The following is a 24,819-nucleotide window of genomic DNA, read 5'->3' as shown; positions in this document are numbered from 1 at the left end:
GCTTTCTTGTTTTTCTTAACGATGGAAGTTATTTTTCTTTTTAAATCTCTTAAGGGTATCTTTTGTATACTCTTAGTGGGATTTTAGGCAGAAAGAGAAATAGATACATGCTCAGTGTGCTGTCCTGATACCATCCCCACTCTCTTAGTTTTGCATTTTTCGATGCCATTTTAATCGTTGCATAAAGGTGTGTGTGCCTTATAACTTTATTGCATAGAGGTATGTGCCCTGTGTTGATATCAAAGTGCTTAGTAGGAACTGCCATTTTCTTTCTTTCTTATTTTTTTTAGTGTTTATTTATTTTTGAGAGAGAGACAGAGAGAGAGAGAGAGAGAATGAGCAGGGGAGGAGCAGAGAGAGAGGAAGACAGAATCCAAAGCAGGCTCCAGGCTCTGAGGTGTCAGCACAAAGCCCGATGCAGGGCTTGAACTCACGGGCTGCGAGATCATGACCTGAGCCAAAATCGGATGCTTAAGCAACGAGCCACCCAGGCGCCCCAGTAACTGCTATTTTCTAAACTGCTATCAAATTATACTCCTACCAACAGTGGAAGAGAGTTTCACTTTCTCCACAAGGTCATTAGTCCTTGACATTGTCAGGGTGTTTAAATTTAGTGGTTCTGGTGGGTATATAGTGTCATCTCATTGTGGTTTAAAAAAAATTTTTTTTAATGTTTATTTATTTTTGAGACAGAGAGAGAGAAAGCATGAATGGGGGAGAGTCAGAGAGAGGGAGACACAGAATCTGAAACAGGTTCCAGGCTCTGAGCTGTCAGCACAGAGCCCAATGCGGGGCTCCAACCTAAAGGCCGTGAGATCATGACCTGAGCCAAAGTCGGAAGCTCAACTGACTGAGCCACCCAGGCACCCTTCATTGTGGTTTTAATTTGTATTTCCCTGATGAATAATGATGTTGAGCTTCTTTTTATATGCTTATTGGCCGTTTGGTAATTCTCTTGAGTGAAATTCTTGTTTAAGTTGTTTGTGCATTTTTCAATAGGGTCATCTTTCCCTTATTGAGAAAAGATTAAGGATTCTTTTTATATTCTTGATAGAAGTCCTTTGTCATATGTATATATTGCAAACATCTCCATGTGTATGGTTTACTCATCACTTTCTCAATGATGTCTTTGATGAACAGAAAGTCTTGATTTTAATGACATCTGATTTATCATTGTTTTGTTTTATGTTAGTGCTTCTTGTGTCCTTTTAAGAAATTTTTGCTTACTTAAAGGTCATGAAGATGTTGCACTTTCTTCTTTTTTTTTTTTTAAGTTTACTTATTTATTTTGAGAGAGAGTGTGCATGCGTGGGGGAGGCATAGAGAGAACGTGAACCTGTTGTGGGGCTGGAACTCATGAACCCTGAGGCCATGACCTGAGCCGAAATCAAGAGTCAGACACTTAACTGACTGAGCCACCCAGACGGCCCATATTGCTTTTTCTTCTAGAAGCTGGATTGTTTTAACTTTCACATTTAGGTCTATGTTCCACTTCAAAACAAATTTTGTAAATGGTGTGAAGTCCCCCCCCGCCCCCCACTCATGGATATTCAGTTGCTGTAATGCCATTTAATGAAAAAAAATCTTTCCTACATTAAATGTTAGTGGTGTCTTTGTTGAAAAATCAAATGACCATATATGTGGAGGCCTATTTCTAGCCTCCCTGTTATATTAATTTGATATATATGTCTATGTTTGCAATAATACCACATTGTCATAATTATTATAGCTTTATAACAAATCTTAAAATCTTATAATATAAATCCTTCATATCTCTTCTTGAAGATTTATTTGGTTGTTCTGTGTCCTTTGTGTTTCCAGATAAATTTTATAATGAGTATGTCAATTTTCACACTTATACACAAAATCTGCTGGCATTTTGATTGGAGTGAATTGAATCTTTATATCAGTTTGGTGACAATTTTCCCTGAACCATATTAAGTCTCCTGATTCATGAACTTGATACAGATCTCTCCATCTGTTGAGGTCTTTAATTTCTCTTAGTTTTGTAGTTTTCAGTGTAGAGGTCTCAAACTTCTTTCATCAGATTTAGTTCTGTTTTCTTCTAATGCTATGACAAATGATATTTTTAAAAACTTAAATTTCCAATTTCTTATAAACCGCATTTGTCCTGTTCTCAACTTTTTACTTTGATCTATGTTAAGTTGACTGGAGATCTCTCTTGAATTTTTTCTTTCTTTCTTTTTTTTTTCCTGGCAAGGCATGTGATGGTAAACATTACTTTTACATGGCTGAGATTTTCTGTTGCCTTCACAAATGTATAATAAATTGTCTGGGGGCGCCTGGGTGGCGTAGTCGGTTAAGCGTCCGACTTCAGCCAGGTCACGATCTCGCGGTCCGTGAGTTCGAGCCCCGCGTCAGGCTCTGGGCTGATGGCTCGGAGCCTGGAGCCTGTTTCCGATTCTGTGTCTCCCTCTCTCTCTGCCCCTCCCCCGTTCATGCTCTGTCTCTCTCTGTCCCAAAAATAAATAAATTGTCTGGAGCTAGAAGCCCCTAGGTAGCTCAGTCAGATAAGCGTCCGACTCTTGATTTGGGTCCTGATCTCACGGTTGTGAGATTGAGCCCTGTGTTGGGCTCTGCGTTGACAGTGTAGAGCCTGCTTAGGATTCTCTCTCTCTTTCTCTGTCTCTCTCTCTCAAAGTAAATAAACTTAAAAAAAAAAAAAAGTTGTCTGGGGCTAGAATTTTTGGGCTGTTTCTTTTTATCTCAATGTCTAGTGAGTGGTTCCTCCACAATCTTCTGACACTTAAAGCTGCAGATAGACAACTAATGTTAGCTTGAATTGTTTTTCTTTTGTGTAAATCTGTTTTTCTGTAAAAAGGTTGTTACCCTTTTTTATCCTAGGAATTGACATAGTTCTCCAACATATGTCTGTTGTGGGGTCTTTTTGTGTTTTTATTTTTCATTAATTTTGCCTTGGTAATTGGTATACTTTTGACCTGAGGACTCAAATCTTTCTTCAGTACTGAGAAATGCTCTCCTGTTATTGCTGTATTGCTTCTCAGATCTATCGTTCTGGAATTCTTTTAAATTAAAAAAAAATTTTTTTTAATGTTTATTTTTGAGACAGAGACAGAGAGACAGAGCGCAGGCAGGGGAGGGGCAGAGAGAGAGGGAGACACAAAATCCAAAACAGGCTCCAGGCTCTGAGCTGTCAGCACAGAGCCCCACATGGGGCTCGAACCCACAGACCCTGAGATCATCATGACTGAGCTGAAGTCTGACACTCAACTGACTGAGCCACCCAGGCTTCCCTATCCTTCTAGAATTCTTGTTTGTTTATGGAAGGCATTTGCCCTCTCAGGTCTCATCTTTTTGCTCATTAACTTTAATTCATCATTTTACTATTTGTCCTTGAAAAATGTATCGTGCCTTTTGATTCACTAATTTCATTTTCTGAAATGGCCATTTCACCATTCATGGCTCTTATTAGCCACCCTTAGAATTTGGAAATCGTGGTTTCAAATCCAACAATGTTCTTATCTCAAATTGCTATTATTATTATTATTATTATTATTATTATTGCCTGATGTGGTTTTAGATACATTGGTACCTCCTTCATCTACAATTATATTCTTCACTCAGCTCCTTTTCTTTTATCAGCCCACATTCTCCGGGCACAAAATTAATTTTCCCTTTGCTTTCCATCCTACTCATCCAGCGTGTTAGTTATTTGTATATAGGTTGCCTCCCTTGTTCCCCCATAAGCTCCTTAAGAATACAATCCTGTTTTTCCATTTTTATATCACAGCACCCAGCATGATGTCTTACACACCTTAGGTGCTCAATAAAAGGTTGTTGAGTTGAATTGTCTCTTGATTCTTAAAACTGGAAGGCAGGGGTGCCTGGATGGCTGAGTTGCTTAAACAAACTCTTGGTTGAACTCTTGGTTTCTGTTCAGGTCATGATCTTGGTTTGTGGGTTCAAGCCCCGCATCAGGCTTTGTGCTGACTGTGGAGCCTGCTTGGGATCTCTCTCTCTCCCCCCAACTCAAAATAAATAAACTTAAAACAAACTAGAGGGATCTTTTGGGGTGATGGAAATGTTCTAAAACTGGAATGTGCTGATGTTTGCACAACTTTGTAAATTTACTACCAATCATTGAATCATACACTTAAAATGTGAATTTGATGGTATTGTAATTGCCATTTAATAACAGCGTTTTAAAAAAAAAAAAAAAAAAGACAACTGGGGTAGGTGGTGCCTGGCTGGCTCAGTCAGTACAGCAGGCCACTCTTGATCTCAGGGTTGTAAGTTGGGGCCTCACGTTGGGTGCAGAGATTACTTAAAAACACAATCTTAAAAAAAAGAAAAATAAATTACAAAAAGACAACTGACAGCAAAGGTGTGGCAACACCATTGTTATTACTGGAAAGTTGAACAAGGCTGCAAGTACTAGAAATCTATCTGGGTACATTTTGTGCAAAGTTGATCCTTGTTACCTGCAAGAGGGTTAGTTGCATAAAAGGTAGGTTGACTGTTATCAGAAATGAAACTCCCAGATTCGAGATGTTTGTCGTCTTACTTGCGCATGGCAAATAATTTTAACTGGCTTGCCAATTCCAGTCCGTTGTAAATATTTTGCCTGGGGCACTGTATTAAGAAGGATTGCACATTGGTATTTGGACTCAGTGGAGTAGGATGTGGTGATAGACTATCCACATCAGCCAGGGGGGCGGGGGAGCAGAGATGTGTGTACGTGCCACGTATGTCCCATCCTTCATCTGTCTGATGTCGCCCAGCCAGCCCTGTGAGGGTAGCTCATCCACCATTGGGGGCAGGAAATTATCAGGAAATCGGAATGGAAACTTATATTTTGTAGTATAAGGAAGTGAAAAGGTAATTAGCTGACCTCTCTCCCTCTGTGTCTACTATTCCTTGGGTCTATGTATAAGGGATGAATGTGAACTGAGGTGTGGTAGATAACTAGGGCTGCCATTATTAAGTACTGCAGACCGGGTGGCTTCCACAACAGTTCCAGAGACTAGAAGTCCGAGATCAAGGTGGTGGTAGGGCTGGTTGCTCCCGAGGCCTCTCTCCTTGGCTTGTAGATGGCTGTCTTCTCCCTGTGTCTTCACATGGTCTTCTCTCTGTCCATGTCTGTGCCTGGATTGCTCCTCGGGACACCAGTTAGTTATTGGCGTAGGGCCCACCTTAATGACCCCATTTTAACTTAATCCCCTTGTTAAAGGCCTGTCTCCAAATACAGTTACATTCTGAAGTACTGGAGATTAGGACTTCCAACATATGAATTGGGGGAGGGCACAATTTAGCTTATGACATGAGAAAACTTTTTAAAGCTTAAATAAGGTTAAAATGAAATAGGAACTATATGGTTGGGGGCATCTGGCTGGCTCAGTCGGTAGAGTGTGTGACTCTTGGTCTCAGGGTTGTGAGTTCAAGCCCTACATTGGGAGTGGAGTCTATTTAGGAAGAAAGAGAGAGAGAGAGAGAGAAAGAAAGAAAGAAAGAAAGAAAGAAAAGAGAGAGAGAGAGAGAAAGAAAGAAAGGAGAGAGAGAGAGAGAGAGAAAGAAAGAAAGAAAGAAAGAAAGAAAGAAAGAAAGAAACTCTATGTTCAGAATCAAAACCAGAAAAAATATTTCATTCCCTTTGAAGAATATGTACTAATAAAGCAGTCATTGGGAGCGATGCCATGTGCAAATGAGCTGAAAACAGGAATGACTGCATATCTGGTCTGATTTTGTCCCTTAAGTAAGACCAGTTGAAGAGTCTCTGCTACGTGGTCGCCCATGAGCTGCTTCACCTGTGGGCATATTCATCATTTAGTTTATGGTCTCATGTCACAGTTGGATTGCACTTTCAGACTAAGATTCCAACTTGAACTTTGCATTTCCCCCTTCATGGCAGAATGCCTTTCTAACAGCAGTTTGTGTATATAAATAGCGTCCGTCCCCTACGTGGTGCTGTGATGAAGTCATCAGAACATTCGTGATGTTGTTCCTTTGCGTCTTCCAGAGGCTTTCTGAATGAAGCTTTCCAGAAAGGAGGCCCAGATGGTCCCAGTGCCCGCCTCATGAGGGGAGAGATCACATATTCCCAGGTAAGGAGAAACTTCATAGACCGCCCCCCACCTCCCTGAGAAGGCATTCTGTGCCCACACACCCATTCTCCTGCACTGACTAAAAGCTCCCTGAGGGCAAACTCACGTTTGCTTTACCCATTTACCCCTTCTAGTACTTCCCTCCTGACACTGGTATGGAGGCCCAGAGTCACACAAAGAGATATTTAAGACTGGTGTATTGTCTCTTTGGGCCAGCCAGCAGGAGGCACCCATGACTGGAAAATTTCCAACCCTTTGAAGATCTATGCCAGGGAATTACAACAGCCAGAGTAGCTTTTGTTTTGTTATGTTTTGTTTTTACCTTAAATTGTGGCAAAATACACATAGTAGAAAAGTTACCATCTTGATCGCTTTAAGCATATAATTTTGTAATGTAAAGTATATTCATATTGTGAATGCATCACCACCATGCATCTCCAGAACTCTTCATCTTGCAAAAGTGAGATTCTATACTCCTTAAACAAGAATTCCCCATCCTTCTTTTTCCTCAGCCACCAGCAACCATTGCTGAACTTTCTGTCTCTATGTATGTAGCTGCTCTCGCTACATCATCTAAGTGGAATCATGCCGTATTTGTCCTTTTGTGACTGGCTTATTTCCCTTAGCACGGTGTCTTCAAAGTGCATCCGTGCTGTGGCATGTGAAAGGATTTCTTTCCTTTTTAAGGATGGTTCGTTTTCCATTGTGTGGGTAGACCACATTTTGTTTATCCATTCATCTGTCGACGGACATTGGGTTGTTTCTACCTTTTGGTTATTGTGAATAATAGTGCTGTGAACATGGGTGTATTATTATCTGTTTGACATCTTGCTTTCAATTCTTCTGGGTATATATACCTTAGAAGGGATTGCTAGATCAGCGCAGGATTTGAATCACAGCTCCCACTTACAGACTTTGTGACCCCCAACAAGTTGCTTAACCTGTCAAAGTCTCAGTCAAAATGAGAGTGGTATACTCTCTATTTCATAGGCTGTTAGGAAGCTTGGAGAGTGTCTAGCACAGTGCCTGGCACATAGTAGGTGCTCAATAAATAGTAGTTATTGTTACTACAACCTTGTTTTTTATTTTTTTAATTTTTATTATTTTTTTTAATGTTTACTCACTTTTGAGAGACAGAGTGTGAGTGGGGCAGGAGCTGTCAGCACAGAGCCCTATGTGGGGCTCGAACTCACGGACTGCAAGATCATAACCAACTGAGCCACTCAGGGCACCCCCCCCAATTGTTTTTTAACAAAATAATCAGGATTTGAAACCACTTGAATTCTGTTTGTGTCTGGAAGAAGAAAGGCTATTGAGAATCTATTTCATAAGCACACAGAGAACACAGTCTATATTTTAAAACTTTTTAGGGGTGCCTGGGTGGCTCAGTCAATTGAGCGTCCGACTTCGGCTTAGGTCATGATCTCACAGTCTGTGAGTTTGAGCCCCGCGTCGGGCTCTGGGCTGACAGCTCGGAGCATGGAGCCTCCCTCTCTCTCTGCCCCTCCCCTGCTCATGCTCTGTCTCTCACTCTCAAAAATGAATAAATGTTAAAAAAAAAAAAATAAATTAAAAAAAAAACTTTTTACAGATTACAGCTACCTATTAGTCTGTCAGAGAACTTAGGGCACACTGTAGTAGAAAGCAAAAGCATACCTGTTCTGTGAAGGCACATCTCACACACACACACACACACACACACACACACACACACACACACACTGTGGCCACTGGGGAGTGAAAAGTAATGATACTGTTGAGAATAAATGCTAAGTCAATAAAAAATCTGCAGTAATATTGTTGAAAGATAAGGAAAGAGGGAAGTGCAACATGTTGTCAGTGAACATACTAGAGTGAATATCTTGTAATTGCCGTAAAAACCCTGCACCCATTCAGACTTCTTTAGTCTGTGTGTAGCAGGCCTGAAAAACCAAATAGCAGTTGGCCCTTGAACAACGTGCGTTTGAACAGCATGGGCCCACCCCTACGTGGATTTTTTTCAATAAATACACATACAATGCTGTAAATGCATTTTCTCTTCCTTAGGATTTTCTTAATAATGTGTTCTTTTCTCTAGCCTACTTCATCGTGTGAATACAGTATATAATACATATAACATGTATGTGGTAATCAACTGTTATCAGTAAGTCTTCTGGTCAACAGTAGGTTATTAGTAGTAAGCTTTTGGGGAGTCAAAGGTTATATGTGGATTTTCGACTGCACGGGGGGTCATTGCCTCCAACCTCACATTGTTCAAGGATCAATGCTACTTAGGTTCAATTTGTCTTCTAAAAAGTCATATCATGGGAAGGAATGTCATCTTTTCATTAATCATTTGTGTGTGCAACACAGACAGAAAAGTACACCAAGTGTACAGCTTAATGAATTTTCACTGACAGCACGTTTTATTTATCCAGAAATAAAACATGATCAACACTGTAGACACCCCACTTATGCCCCTTTTAGACACGCCCCTCTCCAAGAGTAACTACGCTTCCGGACTTCTAACCTTAGAGATCACTGTTTGTACTTTATGTAAATGGAACCACTACGCAGCTGAACTCTTTTGTATCTGGTGTCTTTTCCTCCACCTTATATTTGGAGAATCATAGATGTTATTGTGCATAGTTATAGATAGTTTTATTCTCATTGCTGCATGATATCCCATTGTGTGAATATACTCCAATCTGTTTATCCATTCTGCTTTTTTTTTCACCCTGAGATGGAAAGGGACTGGGAGATTTTGAGTGGTGAAGTGACAGTATATATATATATATATATATATATATATATATATATATATATATATACAGTATATATATATATATATATATATATGTATTTACAGCAAGGAAAAGGTTTATTCGAGAGGCAGCCAAATGAGAAGATGGGAGGACAAACCTCAGATCCACCTCCTGAATGATACTTTTAAAACCTGACTCGGTGAGAGATGGGGGTAGCTTGGACTAAAGGAATGTTGGCGGAATCGGTAAAAAGTGGTCCGAGTCTGGAATAGTTTGCCCATAGATTCAACAGGTTTTCCTGATGGATCGAGTGTGAATATGAGAGAGGAATGAAGGATAAAATGTTTCTGGCCAGAACAAACCAGAAGTATCAGTTGCTGTTCATCACTGTGGGGCTGGGAAATCAGGTGCCCAGTTTGGGATATTTTAATTTGAAATGCTTAATGATCTCCAAATGGAATGTAGAATAGGCAGCTGGATATGCAAACCCAGAGTTGAATAAAGATGTCCAGGCTGAATATGAATACACACACACACACAGCATGTAGATGGCACTTTTAATGCCATTGGACTCAGTATGATTGTGGAGAAAGGAAGTATAAATGGAGCATCCAGACCCCCAGGTACTCTGATGTTAAAGGTCAGGTTAATGTGGAAGACCCAGCAATGAGGGATGGAGAATGAATCTTCATCAATAAGAGAAAAATCAGGAGAGTGAGGAGACCTCAAAGCCAAGAAGTTATCAAGTTTCAGATGAAGAGAGTGGTCATCTGTATCAATGCAACTGCTAGGTCAGGTAGAAGCCTGGCGAGTGCCCATTAGATACAGCAACACAACATGGAGGTCATTGCCTAGAGGAGCCTCTGGAATGTGGAGGTGAAAGCCTGATCAGAGCATGTTCAGGAAAGAATGAGAAAAAGGGGTTGAAGACTACGTGAAGTTTTCAGGCAAAGTGGGGCAGAAAAATGGGACAGTAGTGGGAGGGGAAAGAGGTTTCCTTTATGAAAACAACATGCTTGTATGCTGATGCCAATGATCCACTTAGCAAGGAAGGTTGCTGATAGAGGAATAAGGAAGGGAGACCCGATGGAGCCATGTTCTTGAAGCCCAAAGGAATGGAATCTGGATGGAGGGGTTGAACTTGGTAAGAGCAATAGACCATTATCTATGGCAACGGAAGGGAAGATGGAGTTCTTGGCCACAGATGCCAGTAGGTGGATATTTGTGATGGTGGGAACTTGTGAAAATTCTAATTATTCTCCCTTCCTCCAACCCTCTTCACTGTTTCCAGGATGACCTCCCTAAAATGCAAATCTACTTACATAACTCTCCCACTTAACTATATATATTTTTTTACTTGTATAATAGTCTAAGCCTGGAAGAGTTTTATTATTTTTATGGAAAGGTGAATTCTTCCATTATTTTTTTAATTCCCTTAATGGCTTTGGTCTATTTGCATTTTATATTTTATCTTGCATCCATTTTGGCATTTGTGTCTTTTTTTTAAGTTTATTTATTTATTTTGAGAGAAATAATATTTTAAGAGAAAGAGAGTGCATGAGCAGGGGAGGGGAAAAGAGACGGAGAGACAGAATCCCAAGCAAGCTGTGAGCTGTTAGTGCAGACCCCGACATGGGGCTCAGTCTCATGAACTGTGAGATCATGACCTGAGCTGAAATCAAGAGTCAGACGTTCAACTGACTGTGCCATCCAGGAACAACCCCCTTATTTTTTATCATTTGACCCCGCCCCCCCCCATTCATTGCTCCCACTCCTACCCCCACCTGCCTCTAGCAGCCATATTCTCTGTATCTATGAGTTTGGCTTTTTTTGTGTGTTTTGTTTTGGTTTCAGTTTTTAATTTAGTTTCCACATGTAAGAGAAATCATATGGTATTTTTCTTTCTCTGTATGCTTATTTCACTTATCATAATGCCCTCGATCTTCATATTGTCACAAATGGCAAAATTTTTGTTCTTCTTTATAGCTGAATAACATTCAATTGTATTTATATATCACAATTTCTTTATCCATTCATTCATCCATTGATGGGCACCTGGTTCGTTTTCATACCTTGGCTATTATAAATAATGCTGCAGTGAACATGGGGGTACAGATATCTTTTCGAGTTAGTGTTTTTGTTTTCTTTGGATAAATACCCAGAAGTAGAATGTTGGGTCATACGGTAGTTATATTTTTAATTTTTTGGAGAACCTCCATATCATTTTCCACAGTGACCGTACCAATTTACATTCCACCAACAGTGCGGAGGGGTTCCCTTTTCTCTACATCCTCACAAACATTTGTTATTTCTTGTCTTTTTGGTAAAAGCCATTCTGATAGGTGAGAGGTGATATCTCACTGTGGTTTTGATTTGCATATCCCTGATGGTTGGTCATGTTGAGCATCTTTTCATGTGTCTCTTGGCCATCTGTATGTCTTCTTTGGAAAAATGTCTTTTCAGATCTTCCATATGTTTTTTAATCAGATTGTTTGCTTTTTTTTTGCTGTTGGGTTGTGTGAGTTCTTTATGTATTTTGGATATTAGCTCCTTATCAGATATGTGATATCTGATATGTTTTTTCCATTCCATAGGCTTCCCTTTTAATTTTAGCATTTTGTTGATGTCTTCCTTTGCTGTGTAGAAGCTTTTTAGTTTGAAGCAGTCCCACTTGTTTATTTTTGCTTTTGTTGCTTTTACTTTTGTTGTCAGATTCCTAAAATCATCACCAAAACCTATGTCAAGGAATTTACCACCTATGTTTTCTTCTAGGGGTTTTATGGTTTCAGTCTTTTATCCATTTTGAGTTAATTTTTGTGTATGATGTAGGATAGGGGTCAAATTTCATTGTTTTGCATGTTGCTGTCCAATTTTCCCAACACCATTTATTGAAGAGATTGTCCTTTTCCCATTGTGTATTCTCGGCTCTTTTGTTGTAAATTATTTGAGCACGTATGCATGGGTTCATTTATGGCCTATCATTCTGCTATTGGGTATTTAGGTAGTTTTCAATGTGAGCTATTACAAATAGGGCTGCTATCATAGTGCGTAAATGTATCATAATCCATTTTGCTCTTAATAAGTATATTAGTTATACTTATTAGTTACAGGCCCACTGTAACAAAATATCACAGACTTAGTGGTTTAAACAATAGAAATTTATTTTCTCAAAGCTCTGGAGCCTTGAAGCCCAAGATCAAGGTGTGACAGGGTTGGTTTTTTCTGAGGTCTCTCTTCTTGACTTGTAGTGGCCATCTTCCTGTGTCTTCAGTCCTTCCTGTGTGTGTGTGTGTGTGTGTGTGTGTGTGTGTGTGTGTGTCCTAATCTCCTGTTCTTACCAGGATACCAGTCAGATTAGATTAGGGCCCACTCCTGACCTCATTTTATCTTAATCACCTCTTTAAAGACCCTACCTCCAAGAGTAGTCACATTCTGAAGTATGAGGGGTTAAGATTTCAACATAAATTTGGGGGAAACACCATTCAGCCCATCACAGGGGCATTTGTGTAGTTTGTGTAGTCCCCTAAGTGTGGGACTCTTAGGAACAGTGCTGCTACAGTGCCCTAGAATAGTGCATGTATGTACATGTCTTTTGGTGAACATGTCTTTTGGGAATGGTGACATTCCGTTGGGTGTGTGTCTAGGAGTGGAGTTGCTGGATCACAGCAAGGGGTTGTACAGAGGGTTGTACGAATTGATAGTCCCTTATGAATTCATTTTTACAGTGGGTGCCACTCATGGAAGAAAACTGCAGGAAGTGTTCTCAGGACTCTGGAATCCGCCTCCCTGAGAATTTCTCTGTAAGTCAAATCTTTGGCAAGGCGGCTGCAACAAAGATCAACCACCCCATGCTTCAGGCGGCTCTTGCTCTCAGAAAGCAGGGTAAGGATCCAATACTGGCCGTTCTCGGAACCATCCACACCAGAACCCTTGGAAAGGTTAGGTTAGAAGACATCTAGATGTGCTCTGAGATCACAAGTCTTCTGGACCTCGATGGAAAGCCATTCTTAAAACATAGCCCCAAAGTAAGTTTTATCAAATGGCAAAAAATAACACCATCAGAATAGCTGGGAAAATGTAAGAATTTTATTTAATAAAGCAATTTGTGCCAGAGACTGCCTTGTGAGCAAAATTCTCTCCCTCTAGTGACACTAGTAATGACCAGAATGACCCAACTTCTTGCCACAGTGATTGAAAATCAAGGCCTTTTAAGCAACTATGATTGTCTTGACCTTTGAATGTCAAAGGGGCTGAGCTATGAGCTAGCTGACACGAATTCAGATGGTGTCAAATGGTCTAAGACGTGAGATCATGTTTATCCAATAGACATTTATTCAGTGTCAGGACCCAGCTTTTGGTCACAGGCATATTCGAAATCATTCTACCCACTCATCAGTAGACTTATCTGGTCGCGGCTAAGCCATCCCATGTCCGTATCTCTCACTCATGTTACAGGCACAGGGTCTCACCACTGACTCATCAGTATCTTGTTCCCAGCAGCTCCTGGTTCTTGCCCTTCCAGGGGATAATGCTGTCTCTGTTTACATTCCTCTAGTTTTGAAATGGGAATGCAGTCTCTGACAGTTAAGGCAGGTGTTTCGAACTATAGTTGAGCCGAGTCTTAAGTACTATAGACTGGACGAAGCACTGGCAGGGCAGTTCAAAGGCACAATTCTGAGCCGGCTGGGTTCTGCCTTCACTGTGTGGCTCAGGGCAGCTCATAATTTTTCTGAGCTTCTGTTTGCTGTAAAAGTGGATGGTAAGATCTGTCCCGCCTACCCCAAAGGTGGTGAGGATCATATGAGCTGATGAAGGTCACAACCTCTTGCTCTACAGTTGCAAGGAATTGAGGGATGTAGTGTTTCTATCCAAGCTTCTGGAAGCCCTTAATGTACACAGTTAACTCACTCTCAGGTCTCTGTGTCAGGAGGTGCTAATGGGTGAAGATGCTTCTTTTCCAACCTGTCAGTTTAGACGCTGGGCATCAAGAGGTTGATGTAAATAAACAGAACCCTGCTTGGCCCCTTCTCCGTGGGGTACCCAGAGCTTCTCAGAGCAAAGTCCTGTATCTGGTCCAGTCACTGGTGTCTTCTCTCTCAGGATATACAACCTGCCTCCTCACCAACAACTGGCTGGATGACAGTGCTCAGAGGGGCATCCTGGCCCAGCTGGTGTGTCAGCTGAGGCCACACTTTGACTTCCTGGTAGAGTCATGCAGGATCAGAATGGCCAAGCCTGATCCTCGGATCTACAAGTTTGTACTGGACACCTTGAACGCCAGCCCCAATGAGGTATGTAGACACTTCCTTTTAGTGAAAAAGAATGTTCTAGAGATACTGCAATTAAGAAAAACTGTGGAGGAGTGAGCAGGTGGGGGACATCTGGAGCCTAGTAGGACCTCTAGGTCCAGTGGCAGGGTCCTGTTCTCCCAGGCCAGGACTTATAAAGGACTTTACCCATCCCTTCAGTCTAGAACAGTCTACAAGATGTGGGCATCTGGCCCCTCTCTGTGGCTTTTATTGGTCAAAACAGGTATTGTCAAAACTGCTGACCAGCTGCCTCAGTTTACCTATAAAGGAACATAGACCCTGGGAGACTTTCCCAAGACCACAAGGCTGGTAAGAGTCACCCCACCAAAGGGTGAGCAGAATTGGGCTCCAATATTACAGTTGTCTCTCTAGGCACCCCTAAAATTCTGTCTTTATATTGTCTCTAATTATCTATTTCTAAAACTGTTTTCCTTGTATTCTCCACCTCTAATTTTCAAAAAAGGCAATCAGAACAAGATTAAATTCCTTTCACTGATGTTTCTGACTCTTTCTCATTGGCCCCACCTTGTCCACGAGCTCATCAGATGAAACCCTGAACTCTGTCATGGGGAATCCTTATCAGGCTCAATCCCAGAAGTCTTCCTCTCTCCTCTCATACTTTGCTCTTGCTCCCCTTAGTCCCTGGATTAAGCCTTGTAACAGTGCTCTGAATTTTAGTGTGCGTATAAATAAACGTCTTCTCATTTCTGACTTTTGGGTCGTGTGAGCTGCTTAGAATTCTAGACCTGCCGTAATCCAAGATGATGAATGCGCTTACGCTTTCTTCTACAACTTTAAGGATTTTCTTTTAACTTTAAAATGTCCATCTTTGCTCCATTCAGAATTTATTTTGGGATGAGGTGTGAAGGAAGCATCCATTTTTTCCCCCAAAACAGTTAAAATAATTATATAATCTTTCAAATACTATTTTTCCTCATCAGGCAGACAACACGAATTGTTTATATTTGGGTTTATTCCTCAGCTCTCTTCTATTTCACTAACATGTCTATCTTCTAACACCCCCTCACCACCACCACCCCCTTTTTTTTTTTTTTTTTTTTACCTTCTGTGGCTTGATAATTTGTTTTAGTATCTGCCCTTATTACAGTTCTTTTCTACACTTTTTTTTGTCTGTTCGTCTGTTCATACATGTTGATTTCCTAGATTAATTTATTTTGATGTCACCCTGATAAGTTTATATCCTTCCTTAATTTTCTTACAGTTTCAGAATTCAGGCTGAAACCCATAAGTGCACATGGGAATAAGTGTATCTATCTGTATGTTTATGTGTATGCTCATGTAATTAAATGTTTTTAACTTTTTTTAAAAAATGTTTTTCTGTTTTTGAGATAGAGTGCAAGCGGGAGAGGGGCAGAGAGAGAGGAAGCTTCAGAGTCCGAAGCAGTCTCCAGGCTCTGAGCTATTAGCACAGAGCCTGATGCGGGGCTCAAACTCATGGACTGGGAGATCATGACCTGAGCCGAAGTCGGACACTTAACCGACTGAGCCACCCAGGCACCCCTAAATATTTTTAACTTTAAGAGTAAATAATTATATGGAGAAAAAGTAACTCTTCATCTTGTCATAAAATAACCAGTGTTTGCATTTTAATGTGTTTCTTTCCGGTGTTGTCCCTCACGCATGAGTTTTGCTTTGGCCGGTGGTGATTCTAGTATCTGTGCTATTTGGATATAGGTTGTATTCTTGGATGACATCGGGGCTAATCTGAAGCCAGCTCGTGACTTGGGGATGGTCACCATTCTCGTCCGTGACACAGACACAGCCCTGAGGGAACTGGAGAAAGTAACTGGGGTACAGGTAACTTTACGGCTGCGCCAGGTTGGGTTTTGGCCAGTCACCAGTGCTTAGGTGTGCAAGAAACAGCAAGGGAGGGGAGAACCGGTTCTGGGAGTTCTTGAACCTCCTGGGTGGGAGGCCAGTACCTATTGTGCAATCAGCATGATGTCCTTGAAGAGCTTTGTATTTCTTTCTTTGCAGTCATGAACAGAGAAACTGCTCTGAGAACGAGAATCCATACTAGTCAGAGTCAGAAGAACCAAGACCCAAGATAAGATTGAGGCTTTCAAACCCACCAGCCTTGACTTTTTAGAGTAAATATTGAGAATTTAGCTGCCAGGCCTGACCCTATGGGGGTGCAGGGCACAGTCCTCACCTGGTCTGCCTGATCATATTGCTGGCACTCAGAGTGGTTTAGTTAACCATCCCTCACAGAGGAGGATGGGATGCCCTTAATGATGTCCGATGGCGGCCTAGGGGTTAGCCTTCTGTGCCAGAGCTGAGGAACCTTTTGTTGTTAGAGAAGTCTACCTGAGATGGCTGAGCCCGCTGAGCCCAGGCGGAACAGTTAATACAAGCCTTTTGCAGGAATGCATTGCTTTGCTTGTGTCAGCATAATGCGAGAGGAGGGAGGGACATATGCCTGGCTAAGCCAGCTGGACGTCACAGCCATCCCAACCATTTTCTCAAAGGGAACTGCGTTCGTTTCCCGAGGTGCCATAAAGTACACAGACTGGGTGGCCAAGGCAGTCTGGGTAGGAGGCCAGAAGTCCAAGATTAAGGTGTTGGTGGGACGGTTTCTTCTGAGGCCTCTCTCCTTGGCTTGTAGATGGATGGCCACATTCTCTCTGTCTTCACATGGTCTTGCCCTGTGTGTGTGTCCAAACGCCCTCCTCTTACAAGGGCACCAGCCAGATTATAGTTTAACTCTAGTAGGCTCACTCCACAATGACCTCGTTTAACGTAAGTGACCTCTTTAAAGACCTTATCTCCAAACACAGTCCCATTCTGAGGCTCTGGGGATTAAGATGTCAACAGATGAATTTGGAGGGGACACAAATTTAGCCCCCATGACAGGGACAATTGATTTGTCATCTTTAACAAATAAATACAAAATGACTAATACTAATACAAAAATACTAATGACTTCACAACCTCAAAGCGTCTTGCCCAGACTTGATTTATCCTTCCACAAGCCTGGAGGTCTTGCGCAGCAGAGAAGAAAACGTGGAATCCCAGCAGCCACCTGCTTGCCCCACTTACTAGTATCCCCTGGTCATATATGAGCCACAGATACCTGTCCTGTAAAATCAGAAAAGTAAACTCTGCCTCACCTGTCTCCTTCTCCAGAGTATGGGCAAGATAAAAGGAAAAATGAAATGAAAATGAAAATTACACCTTTTTAAGTGGAGGAGACTTACCCCTTATCTCTCAGGAAGGCTATGGGACTCAGTTCTGAGCAGGCTTTGTAAATTGTATAAATGGCGGGAGAACTATAAGAACAGGAAACCCCCACCCCCTCAGCCCTGGAAGCAGTGGGACATCTGCTAGGGTGTGACCTAGGAAGTCAGGGATACCTTAGAAGAAGAGTCCCAAGGCACACTGGCCTATGGTCAGTGTCTTGGCTTCCTCAGGCCCGACAAGGCTCATTGTCATCAGAGGCCACCAAGCTGCCCATCCCTCCTGCCACACCCTGAATCCCCTCCAGATGCCACAGAGGTAGGGGGCTTGCCTTCTGTTTCCCACCCTCGGAGGAGGCCCAGGCAGACTCTTCCATGTTTAAAAGGGAGGTGGATTTCATAGTTTACTTCCTGCGCTTTAGAGGTCAGAGAACTGGATAGCTGATGGGAGCCACTTCTTCCTCAGTTACAGCTTTGGGACTAAAGATGAGAGATCTAGCAGTAGAAGTCACTAATATGTCACTTGTCATGAATAAATTCACTTAGGTGTGCTCAGCATCCTATCCTTTATCATTTGTCTCAAGATACCTGACACAAATGAGTCAAAGGAGCCCCTTATGCACCCTTTGTTCAGGAATTTTCTTCTTTACCCAGATGTCATACAAAGATGGGTTATCTGACCTCCTGGGACTCCAGAGGACAGACCTGGGGACTGCAGGCTGAACTCTGCCCCCTTCCACCTCAAATTCATTCATGTGAAAGCCCCAGGACCTCAGAAGTGACTATATTTGGAGATAGGGCTTTTAAAGAGGTGATTAAGGTAAAATGAGGTCATTGGGGTAGACCTTAAACCACTATGACTGTGTCCTTATGAGAAGAGGCAGTTAGGACACACACACACACACACAGAGGGAAGACCATGTGAGGACCCAGGGTGAAGGCGGCCATCGCAAGCCAAAGAGGGAGGCCTCAGGAAGAACCAACCCAGCTTCCAGAACTGAGAGACATAATTGTCTGTTGTTTCTGTCACCTTGTCTGTGGCACATTGTTATGGCAGCTCGAGCAGATGAATACAGAGGCCGAGAGAGTTTGATTTTGGCCATCTTGAGAGAGAATCCCTTCAGCAGTGCCATCCAGTGATGGGACGGTGAACTTTGCATCCCTAATGCTGTCCAAGAGGTGCCTGGGTGACCACTTGAGGAACTGCCACAGAGAAGAATTCTATTAATTGAAGTACAAAATCTCAGTGTTTTAGAGCAATTGGTTTTTGTTGTTTTTTTTTTCCTTATGTGAAGTTCAGTTGGTGGCAGCCAGGGGCTTTGCTTCATGCAGCCATTCAAGGACCCAGGTTGACGGAGGACCCACCGTCTTCTGCCGGTAGTTTCCCAGGTCACACCAGGCTCTCACCTGGGAGAGGTGGGGTAGAGAATTTAGAGAATCGAGGGGGATTTTAATGGGTCAGGCTGATAGGCCATACCCTTCTGTCAGAGGACTCAGTCATGGGCTACTCTGACCTGAGAGAGAGGGGAGAAGAGAAATGTAGCTGTGTGCCTGCAGGAGAGGGACATGGGCTGGGAAATCCCCGGAGGACCCAGGAGGCCACAGCACAGGCCAGCACTCTGGAGTTCTGGAAGCTCTCTCAGAACTTCTCACAGAAGGAGGCTGCCGCCTCTCTTACTGTACCTCTTTTCCGTCCAGCTTCTCCAAGTTGCCACCGCTCTGCCAATCGCATGCAATCCGAGGGACGTGAGCCATGGCTATGTGCCAATAAAGGTATGTGAGCGCTCTCTCCCAGGCCGCCGCGCCCTCCCTAAATAGGTCACCTACACGGACCTGCAGAGACATTTGTTAAATACCAAGGTAGCCGAACATCCGCTGCTTGTAGGGAAATAGTACTTCCCACGAGTAGCAGTCCACAGAAGTCGGAAGGCACCACGCCTTAGGATATGCAAAGCAGTGTGACAGATGTAGTCAGACTCCTTTGGAACAACAGGTTATATGGGGCCCTGAGTGGCCCGGAGGTGCTAAAGGGCATGTGTGTCTGGCCTGTGTTCTGGGGAGAACTTGTTTCTATTCCAACACAAATTCATCACCCACTGCCTTGGTGTCAGCAAGGGCCAGGTATGAGAACAAGACAGACTCGTTCTCAAGGAACCCAGAGTGAGGACAAAGGACAGAAGTGGTCATTAAAACATCTGGCGGTCAGGGCTATGGCAAAGCCAAGGCCATGTGCAGAGGGGCCTCGACTCCTGAGCCAGCCAGGATACAGAGCAGGGTGTTAGAATGTCCTAACCCCATTCAGTGGATTCACTTTGGGATCTCTCTTAATTTGTCATTGGTCCCATTTAAATGAAAAGGGACCCAAAGCTGCAGGTCAGCTTGTATGCTAAACAAGATGGGATAGTTGCTTTGGAGACAGGCAGAACCAGTTTGAATCTTGGCATGGGCACCAAGTTTGCAAGTTTAGGTACATTTCTTTTTTTCTTTTTTTAATAATTCTTTTTAAGTTTATTTATTTATTTTGAGAGAGAGAGAGTACAAGCTGGGGAGGGGCAGAGAGAGAGAGAGAGAGAGAGAGAGAGAGAATCCCAAGCAGGCTCTGCAGAATCAGCACAGAGCCTGACATGGGGCTCAAACTCACAAAACCACGAGATCATGACCTGAGCCTAAATCAAGAGTCAGACGCTTAGCCGACTGAGTCACCTAGGTGCCCCCAGGTACATTTCTTTATCACTCTGAATCTCAGTGTATGCAGCTTTATAATGAGGTGATACTAATACCTGCCTTCAGCGTTCTTGTGTGGATTACAGTTGACCCTTGAACAACACGGGTTTGGATAGCATGGGTCCACTCATATGAGGATTTTGTAAGAACAGTGCTCTAGATGCATTTTCTCTCCCTTATGATTTTCTCAGATACGTTTTCTTTCCTCTAGCTCACTTTATTGTAAGATTCCAGCATATGAGACGTAGAACACAAAATACGTGTTAATCAACTATTATCGGTAAGGCTTCCGGTCAACAGCAAGCTAGTAGTAGTTCAGTTTTGGGGGAGTCAAAAGTTACATGCAGATGTTCGACTCCGGGTGGGGGTCAGTACCCCTTGTCCCCACCTTGTTCAAGGGTCAACGGTAATTAAAATACCGCATGCAGACCACAGGGCGTAGTACCCCCTGCTGCCCTGGAGGACAGCCCCTCCGATATTTACTGGGTATTTGTTATTTGCCAGGCACAGAGAGAAATACCAAGATGAATGGAGGGTCTTCTGTGACCTCAGGAATCTTCCAGTCTACTGAGATAAACATTCACAGGTCCTTGTATAATAGTGGTGCCTGGAGCACTTGGGATGGGCCCTGTGAGGGCGGAGGCTGCCGCGGTGAATGCTTAGCAGCCGTGGTGAGGTAGGCACGGAAGGATAAATGGAAGCCGGATAGAAAGAAAGGGCTGAAGCTACTGGTCAGCGTCAGCGCCGCCCCTCCTGTAACCTTTGGGGCTCCTGAAGGGGTGAGCGTTTCATGAGGTCCCCTCACACCTCATCTCCGGTATTGAGGAGCTAGGGACTCTCCCTGGGGCCTGGGGTCTGGGCTGTATCCTTGTGGCTTCAATGCCAAGGACAGGGTTGTTCTCCTCTGAGGCTTGAAGGTCCAGTCCCTTTTGATACATTTCTCATTTGACCTTGAAGGAGTGTGATCAGAGCTGCCTTATCACCCCCTCTGTCTTCACTCCAAATTAAAGGCCTGGGGCGGCTACTTCTGGGGCAGAGCTATTCCTTCTATCTTCCCTGAATGCTGGTGCAGTCCAGCCTGGGTTCGATCTTTCTCATTTTCTGGCTTTCTGGTAATTTTATTAACATATCACGTAAAGGATGGGAAAGTACGTGCGTTTGCTGGGTTACTCAGTCAAATATGAAGCAGCGAGAGGGGGCCTTTGAGTTAGGCTTCACTTACAACAGAGGCAGATTAAGATCATTTTAGGGGCACCTGGGTGGCTCAGTTGGTTAAGTGGCCGACTTCAGCTCAGGTCATGATCTCGCGGTCTGTGAGTTCAAGCCCTGCGTTGGGCTCTGTGCTGACAGCTCAGAGCCTGGAGCCTGTTTCAGATTCTGTGTCTCCCTCTCTCTCTGACCCTCCCCCGTTCATGCTCTGTCTCTCTCTGTCTCAAAAATAAATAAATGTTTTAAAAAAAAATCATTTTACTGGAGAACTAAGTCAGTCAGAGAAAGATACCCCATGTTTTCACTCATATGTGGATCTTGAGAAACTTAACAGAAGACCATGGCGGGAGGGGAAGGGAGGAAAAATAAAGGGAGGAAAAATAAAATATAAATAATATAAAAAAAAAAAGATCATTTCACTGGACATCAGTACTAGAACATTTTTCAATATAAGGAGTATAGAATTTCAAGTTAAATCCTTCCCTTTGCCAAGTACCAACCAGAACACTATGGAACATATTCTGATAAGACTGTAGACCATGAAGGAGTATGTGAAATGCCAGCCAAATGCTTTCTCGAGCAAAATAACTCCTTGGGAATCATGAGTGAAACTTCCGGTTTGGAACACAGAGTTTGGAGTAATCGGAGATGCAGCTAAATAGAATTGCTCCAAGTGAATTTCTAGATGCAAAGCTTATTTTTCTCATTTCTTTCCATTAGAAAGTTGGAAACACATACTTTGGGGGAAAATAGAGCACTTTGCCTCCATATTGCTTTAGTTCGTGTGCTTAGACCACACGATAATGATTGAAGTAGGTTCAGTACTAAAACAAACAATCCCAAGGTTTCAGTGGCCCAACACCAAGTTTGTTTTCTTGCTTGCAGAGCAGTCCAGTGTGGGGTAGGAGTGGGTGTTCTCCATGCAGTTGTTCAAGCAGCCAGGCTCCTTCTTTCTGCTGGCTCTCACTTTCTTGAGGCCCTAACTATCCAGGAGCAGATAGGAAAAGGAGGAGGACCAAGTGTGGGAGGGTTATACGGGCCCAGGATGTAGCACATACTTCTCCGACTCATATACCTTTGGCCAGAACTCGGCCACATGGCCACATCCATTGCGAGGAAGTGGGGGAGGTCTGGAAGATGCTGTCAGGTGCCGGGGAGAAGAGAACACAGATACAGAGCTCTAGCAGCCTCTGACACACAGAGCCCAGAAAGGACAAGGAGTTAGCAAAGCTTGAAGAAGACTTTATATCTAAGAGATAAATAATTTTTAGGGGCATCTAGGTGGCTCTGTTGGTTAAATGCCCAACTCTTTTTTTTTTTTTTTTTTTTAACACTTTTTCATTTTTGAGAGAGAGAGAGAAGGACAGAGCATGAGCAGGGGAGGGGCAGAGAGCTGGAGACACTGCATCCGAAGCAGGCTCCAGGTTCTGAGCTATCAGCACAAAACCAGACACAGGGCATGAACCCACGAACCGTGAGATTATGACCTAAGCCAAAGTTGGACGCTTAACCAACTGAGACACCCAGGTGCCCCAAATGCCCAACTCTTGGTTTGGGCTCAGGTCATGATCTCATGGTTTATGGGTTCAAGCCCCGTGTCAGGCTCTGCAGTGACAGCGCGAGCCTGCTTGGGATTCTCTATCTCCTTCTCTCTTCCCCTCCCTGCAAAATGAATAAATTAAAAAAAAAAAAAAAAGATAATTTTTAACAAAGCAATCCTGGTATTCTGTATGTTAACATGAATATTACACTGTGCACAAAATCAGCCCAGTTTAAAATACAGAAGACCTGTCAAACAGTACCAGAAACTCTGACGGTATGAGGGCCTTTCAGGGAGGAAGGCCGAGTTATTTTGTTCTTCTTTCCAACATTATAACCTTCTTTTCAGGCTTCCTATGTGCCTAGGAAAGCTGCCTGTTTTTAATGCACTTTGGCCAGTTGTCTTCTTGAACATCTTCTAGCACTGGGGTCTTGAGCTGAGCAAACTGGGCCATGTGAGGTCTGGCAATACACTGAGAAGGCCTGGGGCAGCCTGCAGAAGGCGTACCTGGTTCTGCCCAGCCTGGTGCTGTGGTCACTACCCGCTCACCTCTCTTTTCTACAGCCTGGGGTGCGTATGCATTTTGTGGAGCTGGGCTCCGGTCCTGCCGTGTGCCTGTGCCATGGATTTCCGGAGAGCTGGTTCTCTTGGAGGTACCAGGTAAAGGAAACTGGGGGAAGGTACGCCCCAGCCAGGGGGAGGGGAAGGGAGGGGAAAGTCTAGGTGGTATGGCCCAGAGTAGAATGCCCTTAAGAAGCTGAAAACTTAACAGTGGAGCATCGTCTTGAACGTGTGACCATGTGATACCTCAGAAGTGTTGGGGCCAGAGTTGGGGCCAGGCCTCAGATCTGTGCTAGCCCCATATGCCACTTTTGCAGATTAGAAAAAGGCAGATTCTTCCGGACACTTTATGCCACCTGCTGGGAAGCCTTTGTAATGAATATAGAAATCTGCAAGATCTGTGCTATGCTAAGAAAAATGCTTAGATGTAGCATTAGATGCAGTATACGAGTCCTACCACTGTGCATGGCCGCCCTATGCAGGTGGGCTTGTTCCAGCCTCGTGGTGGTGATTCCAGATAGTGCCACATGGCGCTTTGAGTTGAACCATTTACAAGAACGGGGATAGAAGGAAGAAAGAAGGAGTGTCGGCAAAAGACTGATGAGGCCGCACTTGAGTGTACCTGAATTGTTTGTTTTCTAGATCCCTGCTCTGGCTCAGGTGGGTTTCCGGGTGCTAGCTCTGGATATGAAAGGCTATGGAGAGTCGTCTGCTCCTCCTGGTAGGTTAGCTGTCTCACAGCTGTCCTGTGTTGGTTATGCCTTCTGCCTGAGCTCTCCAACTGCACTGACTTTCCCTGGGCCCACGTTGGAGCAAGCAGCCCTTCAAGGGGGTCTGACTTCGCCCTTCCTCTCTCCTTCAGTGATCTGTGTCTGTGCACTTTGGGCTCAGATATCCCTGCTCTGCATTACCTGAAAGAACACAAGAAACCCAGTGGCCTATGCCCTGAGGAAGTCTCCCACTGGTCGGGAGGATATAGGGCATAGGATGTACCATACAGCTATAGAACTTTTTCCATCTTGCAGAACTCTGTACTCCTTAAGCACTAATTCCCCATTCCCCTTTCCCTAGCCCCTGGCAACTACCTTTCTCTCTATCTATGAATTTGACTACTCCAGTCATCTCTAAGTGGATCATACAATATTTATCCTTTTGTGGCTGGCTGATATCACTTAGCATGATGTCTTCAAGATTCATCCACATTGTGGCATATATCACAATTTCCTTCCTTTTGGAGGCTGAATAATACTTCATTGTAACTATAGATCACATTTTGTTTATCCATCTGTTCATCAGTGGACATTTGTGTTGCCTCCACCTTCTGGCTAATGTTGAATAATGCTGCTACAAATATGGGTATGCAGTATCTGCTTGAGTTCCTCCTTTCAGTTTTTTGGGGTGTATACCCAGAAGTGGAACTGCTGGATCATACGGTAATTGGTAGGCCAGATT

The 24,819-nt window shown here is 43.3% G+C and overlaps 1 protein-coding gene across 3 annotated transcripts in view; it reads left to right on the top strand.

Moving 5' to 3' along the window:
* The window catches only part of EPHX2 (epoxide hydrolase 2), a 78,086-nt gene that overhangs the window by 9,229 nt on the left and 44,038 nt on the right, over window positions 1-24,819 (top strand). For 2 of the 3 annotated variants that reach the window (XM_049632391.1, XM_049632393.1), the window contains exons 2-8: window positions 5,999-6,083; window positions 12,553-12,709; window positions 13,928-14,118; window positions 15,832-15,954; window positions 19,032-19,106; window positions 23,371-23,466; window positions 24,010-24,088. In XM_049632391.1, the coding sequence (XP_049488348.1) occupies window positions 5,999-6,083; window positions 12,553-12,709; window positions 13,928-14,118; window positions 15,832-15,954; window positions 19,032-19,106; window positions 23,371-23,466; window positions 24,010-24,088 (806 nt within the window). The remainder of the gene's footprint in view (window positions 1-5,998; window positions 6,084-12,552; window positions 12,710-13,927; window positions 14,119-15,831; window positions 15,955-19,031; window positions 19,107-23,370; window positions 23,467-24,009; window positions 24,089-24,819) is intronic. The other variant, XM_049632392.1, reaches the window with a different exon arrangement.

The sequence above is a fragment of the Panthera uncia genome, chromosome B1 (assembly GCF_023721935.1).
Source record: "Panthera uncia isolate 11264 chromosome B1, Puncia_PCG_1.0, whole genome shotgun sequence".
NCBI lineage: Eukaryota > Metazoa > Chordata > Mammalia > Carnivora > Felidae > Panthera > Panthera uncia.
The sequence above is the reverse complement of the archived record's forward strand: the minus strand, read 5'-3'. Positions and strand labels throughout refer to the sequence as shown.